Source organism: Populus nigra, chromosome 11 (assembly GCF_951802175.1).
Source record: "Populus nigra chromosome 11, ddPopNigr1.1, whole genome shotgun sequence".
NCBI classification, from domain to species: domain Eukaryota; kingdom Viridiplantae; phylum Streptophyta; class Magnoliopsida; order Malpighiales; family Salicaceae; genus Populus; species Populus nigra.
The window spans coordinates 15,624,005-15,647,792 of NC_084862.1; the positions used below are offsets into that span (position 1 = coordinate 15,624,005).

The window sequence follows — 23,788 nt, forward strand, 5'->3', positions numbered from 1 at the left end:
AATGCAGTATAAAAACCTTGACATTAATTTTTTAATTATTATTAAATTTTGTCAAGTTTTTAAAATAATATTAAAGGTTTTCAAATAAATATGAATATTTTTTTCCGATTATTTTGTGCCTAACTTAAAAAAAAATGTCATGAATAATCAATTAACATAAAATTTATGTTTTTTGTTAAATGTTTTTAGTATATTATTTTTATATAATTTTATTGCATTGATCATTTTTTTTTAAATCTTCAATCATATATAAAATACCAAGGTTTTGCTTTAACATATAGATTTTTTAAAATTTGCATTTAAGGACATGAAGTATTTTTGTTTAGAAAGCAATGCTTGTAATTTATAAAGCGTCATAATATTAGGTTGATCTTTAATTTTAAAAGTATTTATTTTTTATTATATTATTAAATAAAAAATTAATTTAAAAATACAATGTAATTAAGGCTAGTCAGATTCATAACATGAGTAATAGGTTTGGCATATTAAATTAGATTAGCCCGTGTCTATAAAAAATGTCATCATCTGATACTTTAATTATTTTTGTACTTATTGCACATTAAATATTGTGTTTATAATTAAAAATTTTCTTGTAAATAGAAATTACATTAACAACTCTTACATATTTTTTTTATTTAATAAAAATAATATTATAAAATTGAACGATATAACTTAATCTCAATTTAAAACCTCTTTAATAGAAAAAAAAAAAACCTACTTTTAAGATAGATGAGGGATGAACATGATGGTTATGGGTGCCCGCAAGTCAGGTTTTATAATATTCAAGTATTCAATAAGTATTCTTATTTATTAATCAATAAAAAATAAAATAGTTAATATATATATATATATATATATAATTAATGTTAATATTGAAATATGTATATATCATATTGTGTTTTAAAAAAATTCTAAAATTTATATAAATATACCCATATAATATAAATATATATTTAGAGTTAAGTTCATGAGAGTTTCGAATCTAGTTTAATAATATTTATTTTTTATTTTTTATTTACCAATTAATATAATTATTCAAAAAATAGCTATTTATTTGTATTAGATCATTTCAATATTCATCTGTTTTTAAAATAAAAAAGCAATGCGGGTAAATTGTTGTTGACATGGCAGTGTTACCTAACCACATAAAGTACTTGACCCCATCAATTAATATTATCTTCCCATTTTGTTTTCTGCCACATTAATAACAGCTTTAGCTTTGTATCAAAGAAGCTAGGAAATTATACGTTTCAATGGAATGGCAATTTCATGGATATTTAGTGTCATATGATCCGGTTCATCTAATATTTATATTTATTAGGGTCAAATTTTAGATAGAAATTTTTTTATTTAATTTGATACTCCGTTAACAATATAAATTAACTTGTGATTTAATAAAAAATCTAGTCAAAACTAAATCAAAACTTGATAATTTTTTTTAAATTTTTTCTAAATGATTCTATTTTTTTCTTTTTTTAAATAAAAAAAACTGAATTTTGATTTAAGTCAACCCACTTCATTCATTATTTAAAACTTGTCCAAATCAACCCGAATTAAATTAAAAACTATGATTTTACTTGTATGCAAATCCATCCAGAACTTGTTTTTTTTTTCATCCAGAATTTGTTGAAAGTACTGATGAAGCTTAGAATAACGAGGATGAAAATTACTATTTGTAGCATTTTTTTTTCTACTCATTTTTGGAATGATGAAGCACCATCCAAAAGCAAGGTACAAAAATAGAACACAATACAACCATGCTGCAAGAAGCTAGAACATAAACTGTTAAAGCACTAGGAACAAAATATTTTCCCGAGGAAAAAAAACAGAGACAGATACATTTTTGTACAGAGGCATGCTAAAAAAGCATGGATCCTTCAGTGTTATCTAGGACCAGAAAGCTGTTGTGCAGACAAGTAAGACATTGAGGTGTAAGAACTACTGGTGCCACTAGTGAGGTTTGCTCGAGGGAACAAACCAAACTCATTTCGCTCATTAGACCCTTCAATTCTAGACGCCTCACTGAACCTCCTGCCATAGAATCTCAAGAAATTTAATGATTCCTGCCTTGGCTCAGCCAAAGGAGTTACACCTTCCAACATGCTAACAACATTAACCATTGTTGGCCTCAGCATAGGATCTTCATGTAAACAGCACAAGGCCACCTTCACTAGCTTCTCAACCTCCTCGTTCGGCACCCGTCTTTCTAGCCTGGAGTCTGCAAGCTCCAAGTACCTTTTTTTCTCATGCATTTCTAGCGCGTGTAGGGGGAAATACGCAGGCCTAGGTTCCCAACCTGAAGAGGATGAAGACGTGCCATTTCCTTCGCTGCTATCGTTTTCTATGCTTCGGCTTTGTGGCTGTGCTGCGCTGTTTTTCCTTCCCCTTACAATTTCTAGCAATACCATTCCATAACTATAAACATCAGCTTTATCTGAGATCGTAACGCCCGTTAGCCATTCTGGTGCAAGATAGCCTCGTGTCCCTCTCATTGTAGTGAAGAGACTGGATTGTTCAGGGGTTAGCAGCTTCGAAAGCCCGAAATCGGAGATTTTAACCTGTAAATTGTCATGCAAAAGAATGTTCTCTGGCTTCACATCACAATGGATGATCTTGCGCTCACAATAACTATGCAAGTAAGCAAGTCCCCTTGCGGTTCCAAGAGCAATCTCAAACCTTTCTTGCCACTCCAAAACAGGTCCATTACCAAACAGCGTTCTGTCCAGTGAGCCTCTGTTCATGTACTCATATACCAGAAACCTCTGTCTCCCTTGTGCGCAAAACCCTTTCAATTTAACAAGATTAACATGACGAGTACTTCCTATAATTGCAATTTCGGTGCAGAATTCCTTCTTTCCTTGCACGCCAACATTGGTAATCTTCTTGACTGCCACAACGGACTTGTCAGGCAGAGTGCCTTTGTACACGGTTCCAAAGCCTCCACTACCAATTTGAGTGCTAAAACTTTCTGTTGCAGCCACAAGGTCTTCATAATTAAACCTTACTGGCAAACCCGGGATAGAAATTATCTCAAGCTCAGATGAAGAAGAATCGCCACGGCCTAATTTCAACTTAGCAGTTCTATACGGTCTATTCCTTCTCCAACAAATGAACCCTAAAACAACAATGATAATCAAAAGGATTCCAGATGAAGGTAATAGAACCAAACCTACAATTGGAAATTTTGCAGATTCATTCACTTTGTTTGTACGCGAAGATACAACTATAGTCTTCACGTAGCCTAACCGTTTGCTGTTGGAGCTAGAGGCTTCCATGATAGACCCCAAAGGGTTTTCAAGAAGATAACAAGAACCTGAGGAATTTCCATAGAAGATGCCTAAACAAGAACAATTTCGGGTGCAAAGATCTTGGCAAGCTAATAAATTGATATCCCGTTTAGCAGGAGCCATAAAACCATTAGCAAAATAATCTAATTCAGAGCCTAAATTGACATAGAAAACAGAAGAATTCAATTCTTTTCCATTACTACAACCTGAAGGCAAAGCAAGTGAAGCATCTGTAGGCGTGCAGCCACTTTTTGACAAAGGATCACCATGGAAATTTGGTGGACAAGAGCATCTTCCTGAAGTGCATAACCCCATTTTGTTACAACTGAGAGGAATCTGACATTCATCAGCAGGGCTCACAAATTCCTGCACCCAATTTTCATCAACAAATTTTCTAACACTAAACTTCCCATCAAACCCTAACTTGGCAACTCTAAAATCTGCAGGGCCCAAAGTAAGCTTAATCACAACAGTTGATCTATCACTTCCAAGCAAAAACAAACCTGTATCATTCAAGGCCAAAAATGAGACAGGCACCTTTGAATCCTGTGAACCTTTTGGCTCCATTGATAGCTTCCAATAACTCATTCCATTCCACTGCAAAACAGCATCACCACCAGTCACTACAAGCCTGTAGTCACCAACTGACCTGTCATTCTCAGCGTTATAACACTCCACTGATGTCCCAACAGCCAAACTCTGTCCCATGACAATAGTATCAGTTGGATGATCAAAACTCTCCCATAAAGAAACATTGTTCCTGTCAAGTAGTACAAGGTTTCCTGAATCCCGAAGCTCCATAGCAGAAACCTGAGAGCTTGGGCTTAGTCCTTCCGTTGACCAAACTACAGATGTAGTACTAGAATTATAAGTACTATTAATGGCAAGACCATTTGTAGTCAAGTATAGCTTATCAGAATCTGAAATGGGGTGGTTCCTGTTAGCTATCCAAATGATAGCATTGGACTTAACATGAGTGATAAAGAAATAATATGGAGGATTCTCTTCGGAATTGGATATGGAGGCTGTGAAGTTGCGATTAGAGGAGATCAAGAAAACACCAGACTGGTCAATGAATAGAAAATGTGAAGCAGTGAAGGGTTGTTTGATGGTTTGAACAGTGATGGGGCCTGAGATGCAGAGATAAGGAAGCAGTGTGGAAGAAAAGAAGAGGAACAAGAAGGAGGAGCCCATAAAGACAGAGAAACCAAGAGAAGATTATAGAATGGGATTCGAGATTTGATAATCATTTGTTTTTTTGAGGTGTTAGGAAAAATTTAGATTTTGAGAGTTCAGTGTTCACATTTGACAAAGGTTTACTGTTTGAGAGATGTGTGTTGACCCCGTGAGAGAGGAGAATTTCTCCGCCAAGTTGCGGTGGAGGTGGGCTGGCTGGTCAATGGTGGGTGGCTGGCGGATGATAAATAAAGGCAGCAAACATGGAGGCATAGGACAAGGTGAATGTCATTGAGTTGACCAAAGGGGATGTATTCTCATGCCTCCACTTGACAATAATTAGTTGTTTATTGGGTAATTAATTTCCAAAATTATATGTTAGTCAACTTAAAATTAATTTTTTATTTCTGTAAAACATTTCATTTGCTAAATAAAAAATGCAACTAAGAAATTAACTATTAGTTGTATCACACTAAGCTTCAATTGATTGTTTTAGAGTTTATAAAATATATTTTCTCTCTTGATTTTTAGAATTCATATTTTAGGATTAAAATTTATTAAATTTATTTGAATGCATCACTCCAACATAAATACATTTTTAACCATCTTTGACCTATGAACAGAGCTTTGAATCAAGTGATGACAGGCCAAGTTCAATAACTTTATTTCAAAAAGCTTAGCAAATTGATCTGGCTAGGCTAAGGCTAGGGCATGGAGCACATGGATAGTGCTGAGAGCCGACAATTCTTTACGCGAAGAAGGAAAGTTTGACTAATGTTTTTGGTTCACATAGTTTTGAGATTTCTGTGTCCTCCTCTCCAACTTGCAGAAAACATTAACTCTGCTGCTAGAAGATCACAGATGCAATAAGGTCTAAACAGCTACCATAACATTGACTTTTGTTTCGCTCATTAATGAGAGGATTTCTTATGATTGAATTCATTAATGACCATCATGAACTGTCCTTCAATATGGGCCCAAAGACTAAATTAGAAAAATATGACTTTGTTTTTTTTTTTTTTTTGAAATTGATGTCTTTTTTTATTTCATTTCTATTTTGTTTTTAGTATATTAAGAAGCTGTTGTATAATATTCTTGAACTGCAAGAGAATTATGCAATGTGATTGTTATTTTGAGTAAGTCTTTAATTTCATCTTCTCATCGTTTTCCATGATCTTCTCACTAATTTATTTATTCCTTAATAACTCTGAAGTTGATTTCATGAAAAGTCATTGCATTTAGTTTTATCATATATGATACTATATATATTTTTTATTGATTTTTTTGTCTGACTTAATATTAATAAAGTATATTAATTATGTATAGAGCGAATGTAATTTGAGATTGTTAAAAAATAAATAGATCCATAATAAAAATAATTATATTTATTAACTTGTTTTGGTTAAGCAAATATATAAAATAATAATAATAATAGTTTATAATTTGATAATTAAGTAGTATTTGTATAATCACAATACACTATACATGTATTAACCACAATATTTTGAAAAAAGAAAGAAAGCATACTTTGATATTTAAACCAATCCCAGATGTCAACAAGCATGAAAACAGAGAAGAAAAGATGGGAGCCTCAAGACACAAGATTTCTTAAACATCATGGGGACCAGAATATGGGATGTCTTAGGGGTTCTGGTGACAAGTATGCAGCTTCATAACCATTGTACATAGGCTCAAAGCCATTACAGCCACTAAAGAAACCAGAAGATGTGAACTAGAAGTCAAGTTTTTATTGGGAGATGATATTGATCGAAGCCATCATGACCATATATGACCATGAATGTGTGAGCACAACTAAAATGGAAGACAGCCTTGTATGTGCATAAGAAAGTGTGTCCAAGAAAAACAAGCTAAAAGACAGGCTTGACAAAAAACCATACATCAAAACGCATTTCCCTCCTCCTCCCCAACCGCAAGTACTAATTGCTAAAATCATCGCGCCGCCAATAAAATGAAGACAACTAGAGTAGTACTTAGAACCAAACCCAGCCAACCATATCACTATCAGTTCAATAATCACCAAGCATCCATTACTATGCACAGACCGGGGCTAAAGTGGAACCAAGGGAAACAATCATGTAAGTGAACTGGAAGAAGAACATAGTTGCCGGTGTTCATGTATTTTGCTTTGGCTATGGTCTTTTCAATAAACTTTTTATGATTATCCAAAAAAAGCATAGTTGCCAGTGTTCATGTAAGATGTTCAGCAACAGAACAAAGAGCCAGTCACTTGGCACATATCAGATATTTGATATTTTTTTCTCGGAATGTAATGATTTGAAGGAATGAAGGGGATAATGCAGAATCATATTGCGCAGGATACATTGTTGCGGCTAAGCATGAAGATGAGAATATTTACTCATCAGTTGTCTTAGCTGCGGAGAGCGCACCTGCAGAATACCCTTGTCAGGTTAGTGAGCAGGTATTACTGAAGCCACTTGGTCTATCAGAAGAAGCATTTGATAAACAGAGGAATCAATAAGAAAGGAAGTCTTAAGAAAGGAAGCATTAAATGCTTATGGTTGAGGCTAATAATTAATTAAAATTAAATTAAAGGCAGGCAGAGAGATTCAGACAAAGAGAAATACAATCTAATATTATATCCTCCTACCAAAACTCGACAAAGGGACTCAGGACATCATTGGCATTAGGATTCTCCCACTCCACCACTGACTCCCACCATTATTTTGGTTTTATTTTCGTTCTTCTAAGAGAAGTGGGAGGAGATGGTTGCCCTCTCTATGCATGAGACCAAGTGAATCACAAGCCTGAAAAACACCAACGATAGTCCTTATCAACTTAGCAGCCTCTCTATCACCATAAGCAGAACAGAGGGCATAACTGAAACAGCGCAAGAGTGATTCAGAGTATGCTTTCTTTCCTACCCTTATTCATTCATAAATAAGAGGCTTGTCATTCTTCACCATCCTCCTACAAAAAGATCACCAAGTAATTAAAAGCCATAAACTTTGAAACCAATCAAACTCTCAAAATTAATTAACTTCGATTTTTTGCGGGTTCACTCAAAAATACTATCCATCAAGCATATCTGGAATATTCATACAAATCAATCAGAATTAAGACTAATAATTCAAAACTAAAACATATATAATGCTTACCAAGCCGTAAGGGATCTACCTTAATGATGTCCCACAACCATGCAAGGCCATGAAGGACATCCTTAGCATCAGGACGCTCCCACTCCACTACTGATTCGCACCATTCTTTTGCTTCCTTGTGGATCAAACTTAATGCAGACAATAAGGCTTGAATAAGGAAGAGAATTGGTTATAAGTAGACAGAAAGATTCAGAGAGACAGAAAGAGGTTATGTACCCAGATATCCCACAACAATTAAAAGGAATCATTCCAAATCCACCATAATCATCGATCTCAGAAGAATGTCAAGCGATCAAACTCTTATTTTATTTAAAAAATGTTTTAATTGCCTTTATTTTCAATACAAAAAACTTTCTATTAATAAAAAAAATTGTTTCGGTAAAAAATTCATTTATTAGAAAAAAATAATTCGTTAAATTAAAAATTTAAATCATATCCTTCTCTAGAAATATATATTTTAATTGTAAAAGATTTTAAAAACTATCTCATTACGTGTAACTAAATTAAAGGCATATTGAGAGAATGAGAGAGAGAGAGAGGGATTAAAAAAAGGGTGCGCACCTGTAATTCAATATTATATTATATTATATTAAAGGCAGAGAGCAGAGTTCGTCTCCTACAAAAACTTTACGAAGGGATGAAGGACGTTCTTAGCATTAGGATGATCCCACTCCACTACATATTCCCACCATTCTCTTGGATATATAAAGATATTTTGAAGAGAAGGGAGAGCAGATGGCTGACCATTTTCAAGCAACGGAAGACAAATTGGCATCCTCTTCAGCTTCTGACAATTTGCTATCCAAATATGTTGGAGAGAATCACAAACCAGTTTTGCACTACAAATGCTTTTCAGTTCTGGTAATCCCCTCAATTCCAGATTTCTTAACTTAGAAAGTTTGAATTCGGTGCTGCTACTGCTGCTTTCTTCACCCATAACCCTTTCTTCATCTGATCTTGTCCCTACTATCTCCTCCATCTTCTCACAATAAAAAACTCTAATCACTTCCAAGTTTACGAGGTATGGCAGCAAGAGAATAGGGAACAACTTCTTCATACTTCTACATCCACAGCAATTAAACTCCTTAAGACCAGAAAATATACCATTATAAGATGGCAATGGTAAGGGAGCAGAGCAGAACCAAGAAGATGAAACCAAGCTCTCGATGCTATTGCTATCCCATATCTTGATAACCTCCAGATCAGTTGCATACTTTATTAGAGAGGAAACATCACATGAACATTTATAAATAACCAGTTCTTGAATGTCATTTGGGAACATGACCTGAAAATCTCCATCCCTATTGATACTCAAATTACACAAGGCAATTGTTTTACTTGTGTGATAATCATCCATCATTCTACTATAATCATCTTCATCCAGCAGTCCTACAAAGATTTGGTATGTGCTTAGTGACTGGGTCTTATCCCGAGAATTAAGATACTCCACAAAGTCAGATTGACCTTCAAAATGGCATACCACAGTTTCCAACTCCTTCAAGCATCCTACTTCCTTTCCTTTGACTATTATTGGACAAGTAAGAAACGCATCCTCTAATACAAAGACTTGTAGGTGAGAGAGTTTAGGTAATATCCCATTAGGAAACTCCATTTCTCCAAATCCATTCATCCTGAGATATCTCAGGTTGGATAGACATTCCATGCCTTGAGGCATCTTTTCAAGTGCAGTACGAGAGAGGTCTAACCTCTTCAGCGCCTTGAGCTTTTTTAATGATGGTACAAGCCTTAAGTTCACACACCCTTTGAGCAATAATGCAGTAAGACTCACCAATTCAGAAACAGAATCAGGCAAATTTATGATATTTGTATGAGACAGATTAAGAACCTTGAGTCCGTGCAATTGCTCAAAAAAAGAAGCTGCAATAAATTCCAACCCTTCATTATTGCGTAACAATAGAGTTGACAGATTGGGACACCTTGGTGAATGGCTGGATGGAATTTCCTTGAAATAACAATCCTTCAAAGAGACTCTCACTAGATCTTCTTTCCACATATCCACATCTGGTATTTCTTCCTCATATTCCCTGACCATAACTGGAGAGTTCATTTGGAGTATTTGGAGGGTCATGTCCCTAATCAAGTCGTGCATCTTGACACATCTACGATGATAACGATCAAAACAACTTTCCAGTAAACAAACATTTTCAAGTTTATTAAGCATCGTGTGGCCCTCGTCAAATGCTACTTGTCTGCTCCTCGTTCCTTCAACTATTCCCTCATCAATCAAATAACATATCAACTCCTCTCTTTCAATCTTATGATCTTCAGGATATAATGCACAATACAAGAGACATTGTTGTAGTGCTAAATCATTTTCTAGCCGATCATAACTCAACCTCAACAACTGGAATACCTCATCTTCCATGTCTCTAAATTTTGATTCTTTCAATTTCTTCAATGTATTTCTCCACTCATGTAGGTCATCCACTCCCCTCATGCTTCCTGCCATTGTAATAATTCCCAATGGCAAACCGGCACATTCCCTTATAACATCTACTGCAATTCGTTCCACTTCTGGAGAAAGTGCTATGTCATTTCCAAGCCTCTCAATAAACAAAATCCAAGCTTCTTCCTTCAAAATAGGCTGCACTTTGATTCTGTGTTGGGTTTTCATCTGTTGACAAATTCTTCCTGATCGAGTTGTAATAATCAACTTGCATCCCTTAACTTGGTCAGGAATTCCCAGCTTTTGTAAGTCAAAAGCCTTCCACAGATCATCTAAAATCAAAACCCATTTCTTTTTCTTCATTAATTCTTTTCTCAATATGACCGCTCTGTGCAGCTCCTCATCTTCATTAGAAAGATCTAAACCAATACATCTTGCGAAACTTTTCTGCAATCTGTTAATGCTGGTATCTTGTGAAACAGTAATCCAGAAAACATGATTGAAAGTGTCTGGTCTTTCTAGAAGCTGATTATATATGTGTGTCACCAACGTCGTCTTACCCACTCCGCCCATCCCATAGATGCTAATTCTTGAAACTTTATCATGCATTAACCAAGACCAGATAGTCTTCTTGTGGTCTTCGAATGCTTGACCCACCAGCTTTCTCGTTGGTAGTGCATCTCCTTTAATCTCATTTGTGTTGCTTGCAAACCCTCCAGAAGAGCTAGCTGCTGCGCCAGGCTGCACTAATCTTCCACTATTCTTCTCCACATCCTTCTTCTCCTCCTTCTCCTCCACTGGTTCTGTCCTCACTCTAACCATGTCCTCCACAAGATTCATAATTACATCATTGTTTACTAATGGAGCACGGGGTCGATCATAATATCTTCCATGGTCAAGACACATTGGGTCTGTTGGCTGGGATGAATCTCCTCGAGGCTCATCAGCTTGATTAATTGATGTTCTCTCATGAAAGATACCTCTCAGAAGCTCAATGTCTTCATCAGTGAAGCTACTCAGCCAATGTTCGCGCTCTCCAACGAAAAGAGCATCTCCTTCTTGTGCCATCATTTCATCATTGTTTTGTTCTTGGACAGAAGCTAAAATTGTATAGGTGACCTCGTTATTGCTTGAGCCTGCTACGGATTTAAGTTTTTTTTCTGGAGGGCCATCCATTGCTGCACGGACTACATTTTGAACTTCTTCAGGAACTTTCTCACATATTTTAACACCACGCCCTTTCACTCCTGACAAATGCCATTTGATCCTCGAAATGGAAGTATTCTCGGCAAATAAATGCCCACAAAATTTACACTTCATGCCACCATTATTCATATCTTCAACATCATTCCAAAATGGATCATTTGATCGAACCATTTTTTCCTATAGAAAATAAAAGTCAAAGTATTGAAAAAAATTTAATTATGGAAGTTAAATTAATTGAAAAAAGAAAGTGTAAAACTAAACTAATTAAGCAAAAACAGCAGAGAATAATAGTTACAACCTTTTCTTTACTTTAAAAGACTCAAACAATAGTTACATGTGAAAAACAGAAACACCAGCAGAATGAAGAAGATGAAGTTTAAGTACTTTACCTTGAAGATGTTCTGCAAGAGCTGATTTGCTTAAGCAGTAACCAGAAAAGAAGAGCAGAAAGCACAGATGAGAGAAGAGTATGTGGCTAACAATAGTTTGGAAGAGTTTGATAGCTGTAACCTGTTCAACCTCAACAATGTCATCTTGTGGACCCAGTTGTCGTGGAAACTTTGAAAACTTATATAATTCAGAATGACTGTAACCTGTCAATGTTCGAACTTAGAAATTACATATCAATTCTTCAACTTTACATGCAGAGTGCTAAGTAATTATGTTACACTTTCAAATTTACTTTTTATTACAGTATAAACTAAAAGATGCGGTTATTCTACTATTCACTATCATATGAAATAGTGTTTTTATTTTTTATTTTTTTATCTAATTTCTAATTTCGATATTTAGTTTATTAAAGATTGAGTTTCATAATTTATTATAATTTATTTTATTTGTGGTTAACACGGTCTCATAATCCGTATCACAGGTTTGACAGGTTGACTTGAATTTTTCTTGTCTTTTTATAATTGATTTTTAAAAAAATATTTATCCTTTAATATTGGATTGATTGAGAATTACATTTCATGATTTATTTTGGTTTGGTGGGTTAACTCAGTTGGCTATAGTTTTTTTTATCTTTTTGAATTGATGTTTTTTTAAAAAACAAAAATCCATCTTTCAACATTGGATTGATTAGGAGTTAAGTTTCATCATTTATTTTGATTTGCTTTCTATATATAAGGTTATCTCAATCTCATGACTTGAATCATAGGTTTGACAGATTAACCCAGTTGACTTGAGTTTTTCTTGTCTTTTTTTAATAGACATATATTTTTCAATTTCATCCTTTAGAATTGAGTTGATTATGAATCAAGCTTCATGATTTATTTTTGTTTGCTTTCTATGAAATTTATCTCCGTCTTATGACTCGGGTCACGTGTTTTACGAGTTAACCCGTGTAGACTTATATCATTTTATTGTGTAATGTTTTTAGATTGAAACTTTTTCAATTTCAACCTTCAACAGTAAGTTTATTGAAAATTAAGTTTCATAATTTATTTTGATTTATTTCTATGGGGTTATCACAATCTCGTGACATTGGTTGTGGATTTGACAGGTTAACCCATGTTAACTCAAGTCATTTTTTTTTATTTTCTATGAGGTTATCTCAATCTCATGACCTGGGTCATGAGTTTGGTAGATTAACTCAGATTTTTTTTTTATTTTTTTTTCAACTTCATCCTTCAATATTATGTTGATTGAAAATTGAGCTTTATGATTTGTTTTGATTTGTTTTATATGAGGTTATCATGGTCTCATGATTCGGGTTGTAAATTTGACAGACTAAATCAAGTTGGTCTGTATCAATCTAATAAGTTTTCATTTCAATATTATTTAAAAAAAGAAGATATTGTCTTGAATTTTTGTAAATAAAACTAAGTTTTTACTAGTCATTCAGATTGTTTTTTGACTCATTAAACTGGTCAGCTCATATCAAGTCAAACTCCACATATATAAAAACATTATTTACTAGAAAAATGCTAACAATATGCGGATGTTTCTTTTGTATATTATTAATTTTTTATTTTACCCATAGTATTATTTATATATAGGAGAGTGTATTGGACACCACCAAAGACAAAAACTCCAAGCTCATAAATGTATTTTTTTATATATATAGGATAGTGTATATGGGAGGGAGATCAACAAATCAAATTGGAGCTTAAATTGAAGTCCTGAATGAAGCTCATGTTAATGTATTTTTTTTTTCACTCTTGTGACTTTGCTGTGGAAATTCTAGCTTTAGAATTTGCTATGAGCTCTAAGGATGTGAATTTCATTTCTTAACTTTCTAGGTTCAAATTTTGAGGTTAGAAGAAGTTTATGAAATTTATTTGAATATACCAGACAAATGTAGGGAATATATGTTACCATTTAATAAATTTACTATGAGCCAAAGGTTGGGTTTTGTTTTACCTGTAATTATTATTCTTGGGAGTGTTTGGTAAGATGAATAAATTATACAAAAATCTAAAACAGCGCAGACATTAAATATTCATACACTCACATTACATTATTTTATCCTTAGTTGGCCTTGTAATATGACAACTATTGCAAGAAAACAAAAAAGTCTAGTTATTTATTTGTTGATTTAAATTAGATTTTTATTTTTTTAATATAATGTTTTTGGTTTTGAGTTTTTTATTACGTTATTTTTTTTCAATTTCATCCCTATACATTTGTTTTTTATATTAGATTTGGTACTCATTCTTTTAATTGCAATATGTTTGGTTTTAAATCCTTTATTGATTTTTTTTTTCAATTTCATCTCTTGACATTTCATTTTTATATCAAATTTAGTCATCATTATTTTTATTGTTATTTTTAGTTTTTCTTATTATTTTTTTAATTGAAATTGTTTTCAATTTCACCTCTAATTATTTTTATGTCAATTTTTTTAATTTGTTTTTTCAAATTTATATGTAATTATTTTGGTTGGTTGAGAATTTTACTTTTTTATTTTTTTTCAAGTTTGCCTTTTATGTCATGATCCGACCACATGATTTGTGTTACAAGTTTTGAAGGTTGGATTAGATTGGCTTCGGTCATTTTTTTTTTTAATTTCATCCATCATTAGTGAGTTTGTTGAAAATTGATATTCTTTGTTTTTTTTTTTTACCTTTTCTTTTTGTAGAGTTATTCCCATATCATATCTTGGGTCATGGATTCAACAGGTTCACCAAGTTTGACTTGAGCATTTATTTTATTTTATTTAAATTTGTCCCCTCAATATTAGGTTGGTTTAAGAATTGAGTTTCGTGATTTTATTCAGTTTACTTTTTATACAGTTATTTCGGTCATGTAACTAGGTTATAGATTTGATTTGATTTTTGCTATAGCTAGATGATAAAAGATTATCATGTTCGGTTCTTTTGGAAGATATATTTTTAAAATTCACCTATGTGATGGCTCAGATAGACTTGGGTCAATTTCTATTTTTTTTTATAATTTTTTATTTATTGAGAATTGAGATTCATATTTTTTTCATCTTTCTTTCTATGCAATCATCCCATTCTAATTTGATTTTTTTTTTTACTTTGTTAACTAATAAGATCATTAAGACATTTTAGAATATTGTGAAGATATATTTTCATGATATTAACAAGCATTCATCTTTTGTATCAAATCATTTTTTTTGCTTTATTTGTTATCAATATCTTATTTTCTAATCATATTATTAAATTAATCTAGTTTATTAAATTCATTTAGTCAATAACTAGAATCTTATATTTTGTTTTTGTTTTTTTTTACAATATATTTTTTTAAAAAAATAGATAGACCGTGGCATAGCACATGCCACCTATCTAGTATTGACTACACCGGGTAATTGTTTTTGAAATTTTTGGTGCATCTTTGAACAATACAAAAATCAATTTGTCATGTCAAGATGGTTCTAGAAGAGAAATTTTTTGTCCCAATACAAGGAGTAGAACAAGCTTGTCAAATTTTCGGCATAAAGATTATGATTTAGAAAATAATTACACTCCCTTTCATATAAAATATAACATGGTAGAACATTGGTTATCTTTTCTTTGTTTCTCTCTCTGTTGTAGGGTAAAAAAAGTAGCTTAAATTGAAGTCCGAAGCTCATATAATTTAATTGCAGTAATTACTGGCTTTTGTATCACAAATATTTTCATCTTAGAAAAAACTACAAATCAATTCTCAAACTAAGCCAATCCTCGCTGTTGTGCGGGAATGTAAGGACTATATTAGAGGAGCTTTTAATTTATTAGATGAACAGTTTGATTGTCATGTTAGTGAAACATTATGGCTGCCCCCACATGAGCAAACATTATGGAGATTGAAATATTTTGAGGCCTCATATTGGTTATTGAAACAAATGGTTTTGTATGCAAGAAAGCAAACCATTCAGAGGGGTCAGCTATTTAAAAAACAGTATTGGTATTAAATTACTTTTTATTGATAAAAAATTATCTTTTAATAAATAGTTGGTGAATTATGTGTTAAAATGGACATTCATTTTGAAAAGGAAGTTGAAAAAATCAACTGAATTGAAAAATAAAATAAAATGAAAAAGCATACCTATTCATCAATTTACATATAAGTTGAGTTGATGGTGAAAATCAAATCGTAAATATTTATTCTCTCATAATAATGTTTTTACTGATGAAGTGTACACAAAGCCCAGAATTCAAGATAGGACTTGGCTTGGACTTTGAGAGTAGACCCAAACCTTGGTTGGGTCTAAGCTGGTCCAGAAAATATAAGTTGATTTTAGACCTATTCCATTAACAACAATTTTGGATAGGAATGTCTTTATTTTTATTTTTTAAAAAAGCTTAGTTTATTTTCAAGTCCCTAAATTTATAGTGAAATTTAAATTCTAATTTACAATCTTTTTTAAAATGTACATATTGATATCTATAATATATTTTTTAAGCTTGACTTGAGGGTCAATTTAAGACAAGTCCTTGTTCACGAGTTAGGTGGGTTAACTCGAGTTAACCCAGTCAATCTAATTTTTTTTATATAAAAAAAAATATATTTTTTAAAAAAATTAAAAAGAAAGATATCAACAGATTTTAATTAAGTTTTTCTCAGGATTGATCAGGTTGAATCACAAGTTAACTTGTTGGATCAGACCAAATTTTAAAACGGTGCTCTATAGCCCATGTAGTATGCTTTTTTACTAAGAATGATGTATGAGTAGAATAAAGTTTTAAAATTTGAACAATTTTATAAATTTTGAAAACTGGAGAAATGAAGTCCAAAACCTTCACCTATTTTAAGTGCCAGTCCTGTGTTTGCAATGTGCGTATGTATCGAGTGAGTCTTGAAATTAATTTTGTATAATCCGATTTAGCAGTGAAGAATTTGTCATCCTTGTTTGATTATTGGGTTTAAGTCCATCCATTAGTTTATTTGTGGCTTATAGTGCTCAAAAGTATATAATAAGTGTTGGTTTGAGATTGGGGTGCATTGTTTTTTTTAAAAAAATAATTTTTTATTTAAAAATATATTATAATTGTTTTTTTTTTCAGATTTTATTTTGTTATTGATATTACATTTAAAACTATAAAAAATATTAAAAAATTAATTTAATATTTTTTCAAACAAAAAATATTTTTAAAAAACACCAAAAAAACAAAAGTCTTCCATGACACCTTTAAGTTTATAAATTTTGAGTTTCGCATAGATTTAATAGAAATCTTAGTGAACAGGTAACTCTAATGTTTTATTATACAACTCAATAATATAAATATTTTTAGACCAGCTCTCAAATTAAATTTTATTAGGATGTAAACTATATATATATATATATATATATATATATATATATATATATAGTTTACATCCTAATAAAATTTAATTTGAGAACTGGTCTTGAATCCATCTCCAAACTAGTACGGAATTCATGCTTACAACAGGTAAGCTCTTGCTTGTGATTAAGAGGATGGTTAAAATTTAATTTTAAAAAAATAGATATTTTTTTATATTTTATTTAAAAAATCAGTTTTTTTTAAATATTTTAATATATTTTTAAAAAAATTAAAAAACAAAAATCACCTGACACACAAGGAATTTTTTAGTGTTTTAAATAATTTTAATGTGTTGATATTAAAAATTATTTTTAAAAAGTAAAATAAAAATATTATTTTAATATATTTTAAAATAAAAATATTTTAAAAATAACTGATATTAAATATACAATAATCAAACATTATCAACATTGTTGATGGATTAAATCAGTGACAAAACCGTGAAAGAAAAAAAAAAAAAAACACGACCGTGAAAAAACGCGCCAAAGAAGGGCACGAGAAAAACGAGGAGCGTGATATAACTGTGCGGTAAAAGAGGACAGTTTGCCTGCCAATATGAACGAGGGCGTGGTCCTAAGAGAAAATAGAACACTAGCTGGAGGACGTACGTGCACCCTATCGAAGGGAATAATGTTGATAGACGGTACAGATCTGTTTGTTATTCATGATGTAATGCACTGTTGATTGATTGGGTCCCATTAGAAAGCATGGTAGAAGCATGAAAGTAGCGGTTATGATTTGTTACCGCAATCCTAAACAACCCTATAAAACCTAAACCAAGGATGGCATTGGATCAATTCCAAGACACAAGGAAAGAGAATCAATCCGAGTTAATCTATAATATTTTTTAAATACTAAAAAAAATCATTTCAATTAGTTTTTTTTTATAAATAAAATAAAAAAAAATAACAACAGAGTAGTGATTAGGTTAAACTCAAGTTCACCGAGTTATATCTCAACCTAAATTTTAACCACATCAACAGAGTAGTGATTAGGTTAAAAAAAAATAACAACAGAGTAGTGATTTTATAACTGTGTTTTATAATAACAGTGCTGAGTTTTTTTTAGTCAAATTACGAATTTACATTTTTGAACAAAAATATTTTTTAAAGTATAATTCTTGTTGTGTCCGTATGTATCTAAGTGAAAAAACATTTTCTCTTGCCGAGCTGATTGGGTAAAATCCCTTGATTGAGAAAAATCCGAGCTGAATCAAGCTAAATTAATACATACAATTATCTAGTTTATTAAACTCAAAAAAAAATTTAAATTACGATATGTTTAAAGGACATTCGTGAAGAAAAAAATAACTTGATTTTGTCATGTTTTCTTTATCCCTCGTTTTTAAGAGGATAAACACATTGACTAGCTAAAGATTAATATTATCGGGGCATAGATAAAAATCATCTTCACAATTAGATGTATGTTTATTGTTATAGCCCTTCTGACTAAACTCGCGTAATTTTATGGTTTTTATAAAGTAATCAATATATTTTATTAATTATTTTATTGATCTGCTTTGAAGAAATAAAGAGATACAACCAGGAAATAAAAAATACTAGATAGAAATATTTTTATATTATTTTTTCTTTTTATGTCTTTTTTTTTTCAAAATAGATTCTAAAAAATAACTAAAAGAATCATAAATTTTTTCGAGTAAACACCGTGGACTACGACACTGATCCAGGTGAATTTTTTTGTCATTCAAAACTGTACATCTTGGTACTTTAATTTTTTTTTAAATATGATAATTTTACATTGCAGTAATACGGGTTTGGTCTTGGCAAATTATTTTGTCTACCTATGAACGCAAATGTAAAGGAAATATTTTATATGGTCAGCTTGAAAAAATAAATTTAAATTGTGTAAATCTGCTATCACATGGTCAGATGCACCACTATCAAGTAACCATGCTGGAGTGGTAGATGGGGTGTTGGCTACAAAGTTAACACGTGGCTGCCAAGGGGAAGTTGAATTTTGTGCTGTTGAAGGCTTAATATTGGAGGACTGAATCGGTATCAGTTGAAAGGAGGGACATCGTTTGGCTTTTTGGCCTTGAATGCCACATATTTGGCAAAAACCTTGATATTGTCTCGATGGAGGTCGGGTATGACAATAGTGAGGGCGAGTGTCTGAGATGAAGGGAGGCCTGGAAGTGGTGTTAGTGAGAGAACGCCAATATTAAGGATTTGCAGGGGAGGAATAAGGGGGGCGATAATTGGTGTTTGGTTGGGGTCCACGCCATGCATGAGTTGTTTTTTGCGTAGAATTGGCTGTAATGGGGAGGGGGTGTTGAATTGGATGCTCATGTTGATGCATGCTTCAAAAGAAAGAAGCTTTTCATGAAAGGAAATGGGTGTGTCACGAGCTTGGACTGCACGAACAAGTTTTTTGTAGTCATCATTTAGGCCATCCAGAATTTTGTCAGTGAGATCTTCTAGATCTAGTGGTGCACCTAATATAGCCAAGTCATTAGCATGGGCTTTAACATAGTCGAGATATTCAGTTATGGTCCGAGTTCCTTTGGTTGGGTTTTTGAGATGGTTTTTGACTTGTTTGATGCGACCACGTGAAGGTTTAGCATCCGTGTTGACAAGTATGGTCCATGCTTCTTGAGCAATCCCTGCACAAGCAATAAAAGGAATAATGGTAAGAGAGAGAGAGAGAGCCAATTAAAGCATTAAGCAGTAGTTTATCCTAACGAATCCATAGTTTGTGTAAACCTCGGGAAAAAAAAGTGAAGAAATTCATGCATATGATTAAATAAAAACAGGAATTTAGAAATTTTTAAATATAAATTTCCGGGCAAAATAATTCGAGACATTATAATAAACCCGGTACTGTTGAGGGTTGGATTTAATTGAAGAGAATAATACACTTAAAGGAAATGAGGCCTAAATGCAAATAAGGGAAATTATAGAGTATAAATACCCTCTCCTCACCAAAAATCTGCAAGAACCATAAGGAAAGAAAATAGAGAGTTTTGTATCTATTCTTGCAAAATCAAGAGAGAAACACTAAAATTTCAAGAACCCATCCAAGATTAAGGATTTATAGATGGGATAAACACTTATGTGCAAGGGATTAACAAGAAAATTGAACAAGACGAAAAGAAAGGAGGGAGTTGAAAATCTTCAACTGGTTGAAGATCAAAATCTTAATTCGTACCGGGTAAGGTGTTCTAAACATGATCTTAAAAATTTATTTCAAAATCGATAATGAATTGATGCCTTGATATTGAATTATAGGTTAGGGTTCTTAGACATGAATTAGGGAAAAAATATTTGTTGTTAAAATTAAGTTAATTAATGTTTGGTATGTAGTTTATGAAAGTATTGTGTGAAGGGAAGGGGGTGACGAATCTGGACAGACTCGTCTCCTGACTTTCGGTGACATTTCCAGTAGGAGGATGAGGAAATTAGGATCGTGTTCCTCATAGAAATTATAGATTTGAATGTTAGCTAACCAATCAAACTAGTTTTGCTCAATTTAGAGATGTAGAACTCCAGTTATGGGTTACCAATCGAGACTGAGTCGTGACTGATTATGTAAGGCAGTAGGACTGATTAGTTTATAAGCAATTTTGACTATCTTTGAGGCAGAACTGGGTTCTCCTTCCTTCAGAGAACTTGTAGCCTCATGTCTTAACTTTCTAACGAGATCAATCTCACTTAAAATAGAGTTTTAGAACTCTAGATATAGTTAAAAATTTGATGAGTGTTCAGACAGTAACAGTTCAATGTCTAGACGGTAAGAGTTGGACAATAAGAGTTCAAATGTCTAAACAGTAACAATTGGACAGTAACAGTTCAATGTCTAGATGATAATGGTTGGACAATAATAGTTGGACAGTAACAGTTCAATATCTAGACAGTAATAGTTGGACAATAACATTTCAAATGTCTGGACAGTAACAGTTCAATGTCTAGATAGTAACAGTTGAACAATAATAGTTCAATGTCTAGACAGTAACGGTTGGACAGTAACAGTTCAATGTCTAGACAGTAATAGTTGGATAGTAACAATTGCAAATTGGACAATAACAGTTCAAAGTTAGACAGTAACAATAGACTTTCACGTGAATACTATATGTAATAATATAAAAGAATTGAGTCATATGAACACTTGCACATTAAGATACTAACTCTGAAAATATACATGATATATGTATGTATGTTATTATGAGGAAATGAACATGCATAGAAAGTAACATATGAGTAATAGATGAATATGGATTCTCTATAATATCGGCTTGAAAGAATCATAACAAAAAACTTACTTGTGATTCAGGAGGAGCAACCAGGATTGGATCTTCTGTTAGGGGAGGTCGCGAGACAGGCGGAGCAGGTGCGTGATTTTCCCTCATATTTGCATTTATATAATTTAAAATTCTTCTGGTGAATGCAATTATAATAAATATCATGTTCAATGTAAATAAAGTCTAGTGTATTTACAAGATTAGCTTCGGCTAATGGCATCCGTGATAGGATCATCGGGAGATGAATTGCAAGATTAGCTTCGGCTAATGGCATCCGTGATAGGATCACCGGGAAATGAATTACAAGGTTAGACTTTGCAAGGTCACCCGGTTCATGCAAGTAAATAAGAGTATTCAAATTAAGAATATGCAAATGAGTGTTAATTGGGTTTAAAAGGTTTACAAGCAAAATATAAGTTGTCTGTTAGAATTCTTATGGATCCGATAGAAAATGAATACTTCATTCGTATACATTACATGAGCATATATATATATTTCTTTTATCAACATAATGGTATGTTTATTTATGTAACAGGTCCATCAAACACCCAGGGAGATCATTAGTTTAGGACTCTACTTTGTCAAGTTTATGTAAATATTTAACTTAAATAAAAGGGAATTAATGTGTTTATGCAATATTCTTTTGTGTAAACCTTGATGTACTTGTAAAAATTCAGCTTAGCATGTAGTATTTTAGTTATCTTGTAATTAACCATTTTCAAATGTTTAAGAACACTTATTATGTTGTAAATGCTTTCTTTGCATGTAAGTATTCCTTTTTCTTTTAAATTTTATGATATGATATGTGGGCTATGTTCATATTAAACTTATTCGTGTATATATATATATGTGTGTGTATGTGTGTGTTGGATTATGATGTTGATACAATGTCCGGAATTATGGACCTTGTTGTTAAATTAATTGAGATCAAATAGAGAAAGGAGGCTAGAATTCTGAATAATCTGTATATTATGAATGCTTAGTCTTAACCTAAATACAAATAGAGTATATATAGGTCAAACTGAAAGTACTATTCTACCCTTAATAAATAAAACCACATAAATATTATTTAACATCTCCCCTCAAACTCACGATGCGGCAGCTACAAGCATCGAGAGTTTGCCAACCAGAAAACGAAAACGAGAGATGGAATGCGCCTTAGTAAAGAAATCTGCAATCTGCAAGGAAGAAGGAACAAAAGGCAAAGCAATGGTGCCATGTTTGAGATGATGACGAGTAAGATGACAATCGATCTCAATGTGCTTAGTGCGCTCATGAAAAACCGAGTTATGAGCAATCTGAATAGAACTCTGGTTGTCACAATACATAGGAGTAGGATGAGAAAAGGAAATTCCCATATCAGCAAGTAACCAACGTAACCAAACAATCTCTTTGGTAGTAGATGCCATGGCACGATATTCTGCTTCGGTGGATGATTGAGAAACAATAGATTGTTTCTTGCTCTTCCAAGAAATAAGAGAATCACCTAAAAAGATACAGAACCCGGTAACAGACTTGCGATCTGTGGGATCACTACCATGATCAGCATCAGAGTATGCACACAACTCCAAGGAAGAGGTGGATGAAAGTAAAAGACTCTGAAAAACTGTACCCCGAAGATATCGCAAAATACGAAGAACAACTGCCCAGTGAACAGTAGTAGGAGAAGCAACAAACTAACTAACAACATGAACAACATATGCAATATTTGGACGAGTAATGGTGAGATATACCAAACTCCCAACAATAGTGCGGTATAAAGTAGGATCTGTCAAAGGTAAACCATCAGAAGAAGAGTATCTTGCGTTAACCTCAATAGGAGTATCTACAGTTTTGTTATCAGTAAGTCTAGCCCGCTCAAGAATATCTGCAACATATTTCGACTGAGAAAGAAGGTAACCTCTAGGTGAGTATGCTACCTCAATACCCAGGAAATATCGAAGATAACCCAAATCCTTCATTTCAAATCGTCTAGCCAACTCAGTCTTTAAAACTGAAATACCATCAATATCATCACCAGTAATAATCATGTCATCAACATATAAAGACAGAATGATACGACCTGCATCAGTGCACTTAATAAAAAGAGCAGAATCATAATTGCTAGAAACAAAGCCAAGAGACGAGATCACAATAGAGAATTTCTCAAACCAAGCACGAGGTGCTTGTTTGAGACCATATAATGCTTTCTTAAGCTTACAAACATATCCAGAGTCATGTGAAATACCAGGAGGGGGTGCCATATAAACTTCTTCTTGAAGATCTCCATTCAAGAATGCATTTTTAACATCAAGCTGAGAAATATGCCACTGACAAACCGAAGCTACGACAATAAGAGTGCGAATAGTAGTCATTTTTGCAACCGGGGCAAATGTCTCCTCATAGTCCATACAATACTGTTGAGAGTATCCTTTTGCAAGCAGCCTAGCTTTGTATCGCTCAATAGACCTATCAGAATTAGTCTTGATCTTATACACCCAACGACACTCTTACCAGGAGGTAGAGGAACCAGATCCCAAATATCTGTCTTATGCAAAGCAGAAAGTTCCTCATCCATAGCTTGCTGCCAAAGCGGATCAAGAATTGCC

The 23,788-nt window shown here is 32.8% G+C and overlaps 2 protein-coding genes across 7 annotated transcripts; both read right to left on the bottom strand.

The window, feature by feature from the left end:
* Positions 1 to 1,651: 1,651 nt before the first annotated feature.
* Positions 1,652 to 4,724, bottom strand: LOC133668257 (G-type lectin S-receptor-like serine/threonine-protein kinase At5g35370). The gene has a single exon (XM_062088030.1). It carries the CDS (start codon positions 4,479 to 4,481, stop codon positions 1,884 to 1,886), a length of 2,598 nt encoding a protein of 865 aa, XP_061944014.1. The 5' UTR covers positions 4,482 to 4,724; the 3' UTR covers positions 1,652 to 1,883.
* Positions 4,725 to 7,003: 2,279 nt separating this feature from the next.
* Positions 7,004 to 11,761, bottom strand: LOC133668536 (probable disease resistance protein At4g27220). Of its 6 annotated transcripts, none has more exons than XM_062088459.1 (5): positions 11,603 to 11,761; positions 8,162 to 11,390; positions 7,620 to 7,747; positions 7,367 to 7,412; positions 7,004 to 7,249 (listed from the first exon to the last, which is right to left on the bottom strand). In XM_062088459.1, the coding sequence occupies exon 2, from the start codon at positions 11,382 to 11,384 to the stop codon at positions 8,217 to 8,219; it is 3,168 nt and encodes a 1,055-aa protein (XP_061944443.1). In that variant the 5' UTR covers positions 11,385 to 11,390; positions 11,603 to 11,761; the 3' UTR covers positions 7,004 to 7,249; positions 7,367 to 7,412; positions 7,620 to 7,747; positions 8,162 to 8,216. The 6 variants fall into 6 exon arrangements, with proteins under 6 accessions (XP_061944443.1, XP_061944440.1, XP_061944442.1 ...); XM_062088456.1 differs by having other exon boundaries at positions 7,601 to 7,747; XM_062088458.1 differs by having other exon boundaries at positions 7,004 to 7,412; positions 7,620 to 7,728.
* Positions 11,762 to 23,788: the final 12,027 nt, after the last annotated feature.